Source organism: Oncorhynchus kisutch, linkage group LG13, assembly GCF_002021735.2.
Source record: "Oncorhynchus kisutch isolate 150728-3 linkage group LG13, Okis_V2, whole genome shotgun sequence".
In the NCBI taxonomy this organism is placed as follows: Eukaryota; Metazoa; Chordata; class Actinopteri; order Salmoniformes; family Salmonidae; genus Oncorhynchus; species Oncorhynchus kisutch.
In genome coordinates, this window is record NC_034186.2 from 13,122,859 (window position 1) to 13,136,080 (window position 13,222).

General features: G+C 44.8%; 1 protein-coding gene across 2 annotated transcripts in view; it reads right to left on the reverse strand.

Annotated features, from left to right (window-relative positions):
• kank4 (KN motif and ankyrin repeat domains 4) overlaps positions 1-13,222 on the reverse strand; it is a 174,459-nt gene that overhangs the window by 46,011 nt on the left and 115,226 nt on the right. For both annotated transcript variants that reach the window (XM_031785604.1, XM_031785603.1), the window contains 2 exons: positions 7,323-7,390; positions 373-3,558 (listed from right to left, as the gene is read on the reverse strand). In XM_031785604.1, the coding sequence (XP_031641464.1) occupies positions 373-3,558; positions 7,323-7,338 (3,202 nt within the window). In that variant the 5' untranslated portion in view covers positions 7,339-7,390. The remainder of the gene's footprint in view (positions 1-372; positions 3,559-7,322; positions 7,391-13,222) is intronic.

Below are 13,222 nucleotides of genomic sequence, written 5' to 3' on the forward strand. Positions count from 1 at the left end.
ATGAACAGAGACAGACTACGAGCTCTCTGTGCCAAGACAGGAGACAGCTCAGTATCATGGAGATAAAGCTATTGGACCTGGGCCAGAGTGATCTCATGGTAAATAACGCCTGAACAAGTTTTAGTGACTGTCAACATGTGATGAGAATATTACGAACAGAATAGAATCAGCTTGATATTAATTATTTAAATAGCGTGCAATTTTCTGTGACTGGGAAGTCGAACATATTTAATCAACCAAAGCATATTGCTAGAATATCAGGATATCACAATAATATTATGTCTTTGTAGTTTATACATCTCCTTAGAAACCTCCTGGCACGTCTTCTACAGTAGCTACTAAGACATAAAGGACTCCTGACACCTATCCTACCTTGTTGTTTGTTGGCAGCAGCCTTCTGTCCAGGGGAGTAGAATGCAGACAGGGCACTGAGGGAGCTGACCAGCTGGCTCTGGATGGAGCTCATCTTAGACGGCCCTGACTTCCCTGCTGATTTGCCCGTTGAAGGCTTCCCCTGCCCGGCTGCAAGCTTCTGGGTGCTGGGGCTGGAGGTCTCCTGCTTGTCCGGCTTCTCTTGGCTGCTACCCAGCTGGGCCCACTGCTCATTAATCAGCCCTGTGAGGCGTGTTACTACCTGGCCTAATGCTGGGTTGGAGCCCCGACGAGGGTCCTGGGTCTGAGGCTGGGCCTGGGGCTGCACAGATTCCTTCTGACCCGGTTGAGGCTGGGTCTGGCTGGAAGAGGGGGTGGGTGCTGCTATTGGGCTCTCTGGGACTACGGGAGTTTCTTTCACCACACTAACAGTGTGGACCAGGGGACAGAGACAGGGGAAAGAGACTTCTGTGACCACACTCTCTTCTGTGACCACACTCTCTTCTGTGACCACACTCTCTTCTGTGACCACACTCTCTTCTGTGACTGCATTGTCTTCTGTGACCACACTCTCTTCTGTGACTGCATTGTCTTCTGTGACCACACTCTCCTCTGTGACTGCATTGTCTTCTGTGACCACACTCTCCTCTGGGACCACACTCTCTTCTGTGACCGCATTGTCTTCTGGGACCACACTCTCTTCTGGGACCACACTCTCTTCTGTGACCACACTCTCTTCTGTGACCACACTCTCCTCTGTGACCGCATTGTCATCTGTGACCACACTCTTTTCTGTGACCACACTCTCAATGACCATACCCTCTGTGGTCATACTCTGTTTAAGCACACTTTCAGTCATTGTAATTTGTTCAACTGCATTCTCTACTACCACTTCTTGTCTCTTTGTTACCATTCTTTCTGTGTCAACATTTTCAGTGACCACATTCTCTGTGACCATACTTTCTGTGTCCACACATTCTATAATCACAAAACCTTCTTCAGTTACTGCACTCTCAGTGATATCCCCATTTTTGACAGCACTTTCTGCGACCTCAATTTCTGCTCCAGAAATTTCTGTGACCGCACTTTCTATGGCTGCACTTACTATTGCTGCACTTTCTATCTCTATAGCTCTATGTGGGGTATTGCTAGTCTCACCTCTGTCTCTCTCTGTCTCTGTTTGCTGGTCTGCACTCTGTGCTGCCTCTGTCTCTGTCACCTGGTCCACTGTACTCACTCTCTCTGTCTCTGTCCCCTGGTCCATGCTATTAGCCCTGCGTCTTGCTGGTCTCACTGGACGTACAGGTGCTGTCTGTGTCTCTGTAAGCTGGTTCATAGTCTCCACTGTCTCTTTCCCATGGTCTACACTGACTCCTGCCTGTATTTGTGTCTCTCTACATTGGTACACACTGTTAGCCATGTGTCTTGCTGGTCTCACTGGACGTACAGGTGCTGTGTCTGTCATCTGGTCCACACTGACTACTGTCTGTGTCTCTGTCCCCTGGTCTAATCTGTCTCCAGGTGGTGCCTCTGCCACCTGGTTTACGGTGTCCATTTTCTCTGTCTCTGTCACCTGGTTTACAGTGTCCACTCTCTCTGTCTCTGTCACCTGGTTCACAGTGTTCACTCTCTCTGTCTCTGTCCCCTGATCCACACTGTTGCCCCTTGGTCTGACTGGGCATGCAATAATCATCTCTGTCTCGGCCAGCTGGTTCACCGCTTCCACTCTCTCCGTCTCTGTCCCCTGGTCCACACTGTTAGCTCTCTCTCTGATTAAACATATCACTATCCTCTCTGTATCAGTCTCCTGCTCCACCACATCAGCCCTCTCCGACTCTGTCCCCTGGTTTATAATGACCACTCTCTCGGTCTCTGTCTGCTGGTCCACACTGGTCCTCCTACTTGTATGTCTCTCCCCACACACCTCCTCCTTTCCCTCTCTCCCTCCCTCGCTTAGCTGAAGTATCCTCTCCTGCTTCCTCCTGTTGTCCTCTACCTGTTGTCTGAGGAGACTGTTGGTTTCCTCCAGCTCTTCACTAGCCTGACTTAACTTAGCCTCTAGTGTTACTAGCTTAGCCTGGAGCTGTTCGATGCTGAGGAGATCCCCCTCACCACTGACTCCCTCTATGACTTGCACAATCACTCCTCTCTCTGAAGGTTCTGGTGCTTTCTGTACTGTAACGTCCTCTGATAGCTCTGCTGTTTTCTCTAATGGATTCACTAATGCCTCTCTTTGTCGGTCTGGTCCCTCTGATGCCTGTGCTGCTAAAAGCCTATCTGCTTCTGCTTCTTGTGCAGTACTTCTTAAGGATTCCTGTTGTGTTTCTGTCTCTGACGCAGTGCTTTCCGCTCTCCCGGTATCAACTACTGCTCCAGACCCCGGCAGCTGAGGATCAATGATCTGAGCCGGAGAGGGCGAGGCACGTTGTGGGGGGGGTGGAGCCTGGGGCTTGGTTTGGGCCTGCAGCCTGAGGATCAGATGCTCTCTCTCCTCCCTCAGTGAGCAGATCTGGGACTTGAGCTCTGGGATGGTCCTCACCATATCCTCCAGCTCTCTGACCCTCTTCAGGGCCGCAGTGATCTGCTGGTGCAGCCCCGACCTGTCCTGGGGCACAGCGCGGAATACGTTCTCAGATGAGCCGTTCTCGGTTCTCTCGTCCCCGGACTCGGAGGCCTTCCTGTGAGGGATGGTAATGGGCATGCTGGATGTCCGGAGGAGGTTGGGCCTCCCCAGGGGCTTCTCAGCTGACACACCAGCCCCTGCCTCCTCCCTGGGCCTGGCCGGGGATAAGCCACTCCCCTGCACCCTGCTGCTCTGGCTCTGCCCCCCCGCCATACCACTGCCTCCATCACTGGCTCTAAAATCCAAGAACTGCTGGACCTCTGTGACTCTGCCCCGGGGCTTGGGTCCCAGAGTAGAGGTGGAAGACCAGGTGTCCTTGGGGGCCGATCGTGCCCCATGCCCAGGCAGGCTGAAGTTCCTGGGCAGGGTGCTGAACTTAGGAGGACCCCTGGCCTTGCGTTGGATGTGGACCCGCTTGATGGTGTTGCCTTTCTCGATGTCGTCCACATATTTGAGGAAGTCGAGGTCCAGGTGGAAGCCGTAGGGGGTCTCTACGGAGTAGGGCAGCTGCTTCTTCTGACCCCCACCTCCACTCTCTCCTCCGGCCTTAGGGTAGCCATTGGCTGAAATATGAAGAGAGGGTTTTTTAGTATTCACACTGATTCCCATGCATTCAGGGATTTGTTGTAGAGTACTCTCCGACCATAGAAGAGAAAGCAAAACATGAAGCACATCCCAGTATCCCATTAGTTGATAATACACTACAACCTGTGTATATATTGATATGTATATGACAGGGTTGATAGGGATAGTTTTGATAGGGTCGATAGGGATAGTCTATGATAGGGTTGATTGGGATAGTATATGATAGGGTTGATAGGGATAGTATATGACAGGGTTGATAGGGATAGTATATGATAGGGTTGATTGGGATAGTCTATGACATGGTTGATAGGGATAGTATATGACAGGGTTGATAGGGGTAGTCTATGACAGGGATGGTCTATAATAGGGTTGATAGAGATAGCCTGTGACAGGGGTGATAGGGATAGTATGTGATAGGGTTGATAGGGATAGTATATGATAGGGTTGATAGGGATAGCATATGACAGGATCGATAGGGATAGTGTATGACAGGGTTGATAGGGATAGTATATGATAGGGTTGATAGGGATAGTATATGATAGGGTTGATAGGGACAGTATATGATAGGGTTGATAGGGATAGCATATGACAGGATTGATAGGGATAATATATGATAGGGTTGATAGGGATAGTATATGATAGGGTTGATAGGGGTAGTATATGACAGGGTTGATAGGGATAGTAAATGACAGGGTTGATAGGGATAGTATATGATAGGATTGATAGGGATAGTATATGACAGGGCTGATAGGGATAGTATATGATAGGGTTGATAGGGATAGTATATGACAGGGTTGATAGGGATAGTATATGACAGGGTCGATAGGGATAGCCTATGATAGGGTTGATAGGGATAGTATATGACAGGGTTGATAGGGATAGTATATGACAGGGTTGATAGGGATAGTCTATGATAGGGTTGATAGGGATAGTATATGACAGGGTTGATAGGGATAGCCTATGATAGGGTTGATAGGGATAGTATATGACAGGGTTGATAGGGATAGTATATGACAGGGTTGATAGGGATAGTATATGATAGGGTTGATATGGATAGTATATGACAGGGTTGATAGGGATAGTATATGACAGGGTTGATAGGGATGGTATATGACAGGGTTGATAGGGATAGTCTATGATAGGGTTGATAGGGATAGTATATGACAGGGTCGATAGGGATAGTCTATGATAGGGTTGATAGGGATAGTCTATGATAGGGTGATAGGGATAGTATATGATAGGGTTGATAGGGATAGTCTATGATAGGGTTGATAGGGATAGTCTATGATAGGGTTGATAGGGATAGCATATGATAGGGTTGATAGGGATAGTATATGACAGGGTTGATAGGGATAGTCTATGATAGGGTTGATAGGGATAGTATATGACAGGGTTGATAGGGATAGTATATGACAGGGTTGATAGGGTTAGTCTATGACAGGGTTGATAGGGATAGTATATGACAGGGTTGATAGGGATAGTATATGACAGGGTTGATAGGGATAGTATATAACAGGGTTGATAGGGATAGTATATGACAGGGGTGATAGGGATAGTCTATGAAAGGGTTGATAGGGATAGTATATGACAGGGTTGATAGGGATAGTCTATGATAGGGTTGATAGGGATAGTATATGACAGGGTTGATAGGGATAGTCTATGACAGGGTTGATAGGGATAGTATATGACAGGGTTGATAGGGATAGTCTATGATAGGGTTGATCGGGATAGTCTATGATAGGGTTGATAGGGATAGTCTATGATAGGGTTGATAGGGATAGTATATGATAGGGTTGATAGGGATAGCCTATGATAGGGTTGATAGGGATAGTATATGATAGGGTTGATAGGGATAGTCTATGCCATGGTTGATAGGGATAGTATATGATAGGGTTGATAGGGTTAGTATATGATAGGGTTGATAGGGATAGCCTATGATAGGGTTGATAGGGATAGTATATGATAGGGTTGATAGGGATAGTCTATGACAGGGTTGATAGGGATAGTCTATGATAGGGTTGATGGGGATAGTATATGACAGGGTTGATAGGGATAGTCTATGATAGGGTTGATAGGGATAGTATATGACAGGGTTGATAGGGATAGTGCACATGAATCAACATTTCAAGAAAAGGGACTACTGTGTCTACAGCACCAGAGCTGTCAGTAATTGCATTTCTTTCAGTTTTAGTATTACACTGTTGCTACTTCGCTCATCAACCAAGGACCAACTGAAAACCAGCAACTAATGCGTTTTGGCTCGTTGCTTTCATCAGCTTGTTGCCTTACAGTTTTAGTATTCACAGTCCCCCCTATATAGATGCAGCCAGGGACAGGATGTACACTACATTACTTTGTATAAACCCTATAAGAATCTAGGATGTAATTATCTTTCAGTGATTAGGATGAAACACATTTACACTCATTAGTATGCAAAACTCAACTCAGCTTAGCTTTGCTGCGTCAACGTACGTTCGATTACAGGCTCAAAATGGCTAGAAACAAAGCACTTTCTTCTGAAACTCATCAGTCTATTCTTGTTCTGAGAAATGAAGGATATTCCATGCGAGAAATTGGCAATAAACTGAAGATCTCGTACAACGCTGTGCACTACTCCCTTCACAGAACAGCGCAAACTGTCTCTAACCAGAATAAAAAGAGAAGTGGGAGGCCCCGGTGCACCACTGAGCAAGAGGACAAGTACATTTGAGTGTCTAGTTTGAGTAACAGACACCTCACAAGTCCTCAACTGGCAGCTTCATTAAATAGTACCCGCAAAACACCAGTCTCAACATCAACAGTGAAGAGGCGACTCCGGGATGCTGGCCTTCTAGGCAGACTACCCCTGTCCAGTGTTCTTTTGCCCATCTTAATATTTTCTTTTTATTGGCCAGTCATTTTCTTTGCAACTCTGCCTAGAAGGCCAACAATCCCGGAGTCGCCTCTTCACTGTTGACGTTGTTGAGACTGGCAATTTCTCGCATGGAATAGCCTTCATTTCTCAGAACAAGAATAGACTGACAAGTTTCAGGTTTCTGGCCATTTTGAGCCTGTAATTGAACCCACAAATGCTGATGCTCCAGATACTCAACTAGCTAACAGAACGTGCCATTGGAACACAGGAGTGATGGTTGCTGATAATGGGACTCCTATGTAGATATTGTAGATATTCCATTAAAATCTGCCGTTTCCAGCTACAATAGTCATTTACAACATTAACAATGTCTACACTGTATTTCTGATCAATTTGATGTTATTTTAATGGACCAAAAATTTGCTTTTCTTTATAAAACAAGGACATTTCTAAGTGACACAAAAACCTTTCAATGGTAGTGTATGCATAATGAGACAGGCTGATAGTGTTTATCACAGCAAGAATATTAGGAAGAGAAAACTCTTGTTCGCTACCCCTTCAATGATTGCAGCTCTGTAAGGTGGAAGCAATATAGTGCAAGCCAGTGGAGGCTGCTGAGGGGAGGACGGCTCACAATAATGTCTGGATTGGAGCGAATGGAATGGCATCAAACACCTGGAAACCATGGAAACCATGTGTTGGATGTATTTGATGCCATTCCACTGATTCCACTCCAGCCATTATCACGAGCCCATCCTCTCCGACCTCCTGTGCTGGAAGCTTTACCACTACACAGCTTTCTTCTCCAGGACCCTCAGACATGCTTTCACACAGGGGTTAGGGCAGAAGGGGATGGATTTGGGAACGACTGTGTGACTTTTAACTTACCACTTTTCCTGTCCATCGCTGTATTAGTTCAGGGTCATGGACTTCTCTGCTGTCAGAGAGTGGGCAACCTGGAAAAGAGAATGGAAGTCTGTGAGCAACTGAAATAACACGGAATATCAACACTGGCCAACTGTTTGTAATACAACCTCTGTTTTGTTTTAAATAAGAGCTCTTTTCTTTTTAGATGAGAAGAGCGTATGTGAAATGACTTGTTGCAGCTACCCATGATAGTCTGTTTGTTGCTAATGAGAGAAACATCCTGTCCACAACCTCTCCACTGTGTCATTGTCTAAAAGACCCTCGGTGGCCATTAGAAATCACCACAACACTGACAAGGGCTACAGTTTCATCCAACTAATTAGGAAAATGTTCCATCTGGGTGCCATTTTGTGTGTTTTGTTCCAGTTGGAGCTGCCAAGAAACTGAAGCCCGCTGCTTTTTACGAGGGGCCTTACATGAGGCAATTGGGATGGAAAAAATCAAATCAATCAAATCAACAAAAAACTAAAATCCCATTCTTGGTGAACAATAGGTGTAGACTAACAGTGAAATTCTTCCCAACAATGCAGAGAGGAAAATAGAAAATAATAACACAAGGAATAAAAACAACTCAGAGATTTGGGTCAAAACTTTCAGAGGTTTATGCTTTTAAATGTAATATCCAATACTACTAATAATACACAGTAAAGGCAAGGATGTTCCCAAAGCCTTCCCATGCTTTAAAGATTGAACCCATTTAAAATAGCACACCCTTAGGCCTGCAGCAAAATATAAATCGCTAAACAGTTGAGCAGATAAACACACAATTTCCATGTAAATTAGTGCGGGTGAAAGAAAAAGAGCTAGTCAGAAGAACACGTCCTTCTCAAAGCCTGTTTTAGTGAGCGATGAAGTGTAAACTGGAACCCGGCAGACAGGAGTGAATTCCAGTGCAATAAACAACTTTATGAGTTTTATAAGAGCATGAAATTCAAATCAAACCCTTATCTAATCTACTTATCTATGCTACTTACAGTGGGGAGAACAAGTATTTGATACATTGCCGATTTTGCAGGTTTTCCTACTTACAAAGCACGTAGAGGTCTGTAATTTTTATCATCGGTACACTTCAACTGTGAGAAACGGAATCTAAAACAAAAATCCAGAAAATCACATATGATTTTTAAGTAATTAATTTGCATTTTATTGCATGACATAAGTATTTGAAAACCTACCAACCAGAAAGAATTCCGGCTCTCACAGACCTGTAAGCCATCCTGTTCTCCACTCATTACCTGCATTAACTTCACCTGTTTGAACTCGTTACCTGTATAAAAGACACCTGTCCACACACTCAATCAAACAGACTCCAACCTCTCCACAATGGCCAAGAACAGAGAGCTGTGTAAGGACATCAGGGATACAATTATAGACCTGCACAAGGCTGGGATGGGCTACAGGACAATAGCCAAGCAGCTTGGTGAGAAGGCAACAATTGTTGACGCAATTATTAGAAAATGGAAGAAGTTCAAGATGACGGTCAATCAACCTCGGTCTGGGGCTCCATGCAAGATCTCACCTCGTGGGGCATCAATGATCATGAGGAAGGTGAGGGATCAGCCCAGAACTACACGGCAGGACCTGGTCAATGACCTGAAGAGAGCTGGGACCACAGTCTCAAAGAAAACCATTAGTAACACACTACGCCGTCATGGATTAAAATCCTACAGCGCACGCAAGGTCCCGCAGCTCAAGCCAGCGCATGTCCAGGCCCGTCTGAAGTTTGCCAATGACCATCTGGATGATCCAGAGGAGGAATGGGAGAAGGTCATGTGGTCTGATGAGACAAAAATTTTGCTTTTTGGTCTAAACTCCACTCGCCATGTTTGGAGGAAGAAGAAGGATGAGTACAACCCCAAGAACACCATCCCAACCATGAAGCATGGAGGTGGAAACATCCTTCTTTGGGGATGCTTTTCTGCAAAGGGGACAGGACGACTAAACCTTATTGAGGGGAGAATGGATGGGGCCATGTATCGCGAGATCTTGGCCAACAACCTCCTTCCCTCAGTAAGAGCATTGAAGATGGGTCGTGGCTGGGTCTTCCAGCATGACAACTGCCCGAAACCCACAGCCAGGGCAACTAAGGAGTGGCTCCGTAAGAAGCATCTCAAGATCCTGGAGTGGCTTAGCCAGTCTCCAGACCTGAACCCAATAGAAAATCTTTGGAGGGAGTTGAAAGTCCGTATTTCCCAGCGACAGCCCCGAAACCTGAAGGATCTGGAGAAGGTCTGTATGGAGGAGTGGGCCAAAATCCCTGCTGCAGTGTGTGCAAACCTGGTCAAGAACTTCAGGAAACGTATGATCTCTGTAATTGCAAACAAAGGTTTCTGTACCAAATATTAAGTTCTGCTTTTCTGATGTATCAAATACTTATGTCATGCAATAAAATGCAAATTAATTACTTAAAAATCATACAATGTGATTTTCTGGATTTTTGTTTTATATTCCGTTTCTCACAGTTCAAGTGTACCTATGATAAAAATTACAGACCTGTACATGCTTTGTAAGTAGGAAAACCTGCAAAATCGACAGTGTATCAAATACTTGTTCTCCCCACTGTATCTATCCTACTTATCCTATCTACTTATCTATCCTACTTATCTATTCTACTTATGTGATTCTACTTATCTAATCTACTTATCTATGCTACTTATCTATCCTACTTATCTAATCTACTTATGTTATTCTACTTATCTAACTACTTATCTATGCTACTTATGCTATCCTATTTATCTATACTACTTAAGCTATGCTACTTATGCTATTCTACTTATCTATGCTACTTGTATCAATCTTTATGATTGCTTTCTCACCTTAAATGTGTTTTATCATCATAATGGAAGACTTTAGGCTCTTGAGCACTTTCCTGAGCTTTTCTTATTACCTTCCTGCAGCTTGGTACCATCACAACCCCCTTAATAATGCACAAAGAACAAAACACCTTTGAAGCCTAAGGCAAAGAACAAATTGTAAGTGACAATCTCTACTCATTCTGCTTTAATGACTTTGGGGAGAACAGAGGAAGCATCTTTCTACCCGACAACAAATGTCCTGTATCTGTGAACAATACACACTGGAACGGTGGTGCTGGGGAAAGACTGTGTGCTTAGAGTAGATGTGGGCTGTTTACCATCAGAGTACAGCACAGGAATATGCTACAATACACAGGCACCGCATTGGATGGCAAGGCCATCGATCAAAATGACAGCCAATCCACACAGGAACCTGATCTCGGATCAATAACAACCTCTAGCTGGACCGCCTCCATAAATAAACCCAAAACAATAAAGCAAAGCAAAGCAATGTGAGACCAAGAGCAGAACTGTCTCTGTGTTTCTACCCTGTCCAGTCATATCTCTCAGCCATTTACCAGTCGTATCTCTATCTCTCAGCCCTTTACCAGTCATATCTCTATCTCTCAGCCCTTTACCAGTCATATCTCTATCTCTCAGCCCTTTACCAGTCATATCTCTATCTCTCAGCCCTTTACCAGTCATATCTCTATCTCTCAGCCATTTACCAGTCATATCTCTATCTCTCAGCCCTTTACAAGTCATATCTCTATCTCTCAGCCCTTTACCAATCATATCTCTATCTCTCAGCCCTTTACCAGTCATATCTCTCAGCCCTTTACCAGTCATATCTCTCAGCCCTTTACCAGTCATATCTCTCAGCCCTTTACCAGTCATATCTCTCAGCCCTTTACCATTCATATCTCTATCTCTCAGCCCTTTACCAGTCATATCTCTCAGCCCTTTACCAGTCATATCTCTCAGCCCTTTACCAGTCATATCTCTCAGCCCTTTACCAGTCATATCTCTCAGCCCTTTACCAGTCATATCTCTCAGCCCTTTACCAGTCATATCTCTATCTCTCAGCCCTTTACCAGTCATATCTCTATCTCTCAGCCCTTTACCAGTCATATCTATATCTCTCAGCCCTTTACCAGTCATATCTCTATCCCTCAGCCCTTTACCAGTCATATCTCTATCTCTCAGCCCTTTACCAGTCATGTCTCTATCTCTCAGCCCTTTACCAGTCATATCTCTATCTCTCAGCCCTTTACCAGTTATATCTCTCAGCCCTTTACCAGTCATATCTTTATCTCTCAGCCCTTTACCAGTCATATCTCTCAGCCCTTTACCAGTCATATCTCTATCTCTCAGCCCTTTACCAGTCATATCTCTATCTCTCAGCCCTTTACCAGTCATGTCTCTATCCCTCAGCCCTTTACCAGTCATGTCTCTATCTCTCAGCCCTTTACCAGTCATATCTCTATCTCCCAGCCCTTTACCAGTCATATCTCTCAGCCCTTTACCAGTCATATCTCTATCTCTCAGCCCTTTACCAGTCATATCTCTCAGCCCTTTACCAGTCATATCTCTCAGCCCTTTACCATTCATATCTCTATCTCTCAGCCCTTTACCAGTCATATCTCTATCTCTCAGCCCTTTACCAGTCATATCTCTCAGCCCTTTACCAGTCATATCTATCTCTCAGCCCTTTACCAGTCATATCTCTCAGCCCTTTACCAGTCATATCTCTATCTCTCAGCCCTTTACCAGTCATATCTCTATCTCTCAGCCCTTTACCAGTAACATCTCTATCTCTCAGCCATTTACCGGTCATATCTCTCAGCCCTTTACCAGTCATATCTCTATCTCTCAGCCCTTTACCAGTCATATATCTATCTCTCAGCTCTTTACCAGTCATATCTCTATCTCTCAGCCCTTTACCAGTCATATCTCTCAGCCCTTTACTAGTCATATCTCTATCTCCCAGCCCTTTACCAGTCATATCTCTATCTCTCAGCCCTTTACCAGTCATATCTCTATCTCTCAGCCCTTTACCAGTCATATCTATATCTCTCAGCCCTTTACCAGTCATATCTCTATCCCTCAGCCCTTTACCAGTCATATCTCTATCTCTCAGCCCTTTACTAGTCATATCTCTCAGCCCTTTACCAGTCATATCTCTCAGCCCTTTACCAGTCATATCTCTATCTCTCAGCCCTTTACCAGTCATATCTCTCAGCCCTTTACCAGTCATATCTCTCAGCCCTTTACCAGTCATATCTCTCAGCCCTTTACCAGTCATATCTCTCAGCCCTTTACCAGTCATATCTCTATCTCTCAGCCCTTTACCAGTCATATCTCTATCTCTCAGCCCTTTACCAGTCATATCTATATCTCTCAGCCCTTTACCAGTCATATCTCTATCCCTCAGCCCTTTACCAGTCATATCTCTATCTCTCAGCCCTTTACCAGTCATGTCTCTATCTCTCAGCCCTTTACCAGTCATATCTCTATCTCTCAGCCCTTTACCAGTTATATCTCTCAGCCCTTTACCAGTCATATCTTTATCTCTCAGCCCTTTACCAGTCATATCTCTCAGCCCTTTACCAGTCATATCTCTATCTCTCAGCCCTTTACCAGTCATATCTCTATCTCTCAGCCCTTTACCAGTCATGTCTCTATCCCTCAGCCCTTTACCAGTCATGTCTCTATCTCTCAGCCCTTTACCAGTCATATCTCTATCTCCCAGCCCTTTACCAGTCATATCTCTCAGCCCTTTACCAGTCATATCTCTCAGCCCTTTACCATTCATATCTCTATCTCTCAGCCCTTTACCAGTCATATCTCTATCTCTCAGCCCTTTACCAGTCATATCTCTCAGCCCTTTACCAGTCATATCTCTCAGCCCTTTACCATTCATATCTCTATCTCTCAGCCCTTTACCAGTCATATCTCTATCTCTCAGCCCTTTACCAGTCATATCTCTCAGCCCTTTACCAGTCATATCTATCTCTCAGCCCTTTACCAGTCATATCTCTCAGCCCTTTACCAGTCATATCTCTA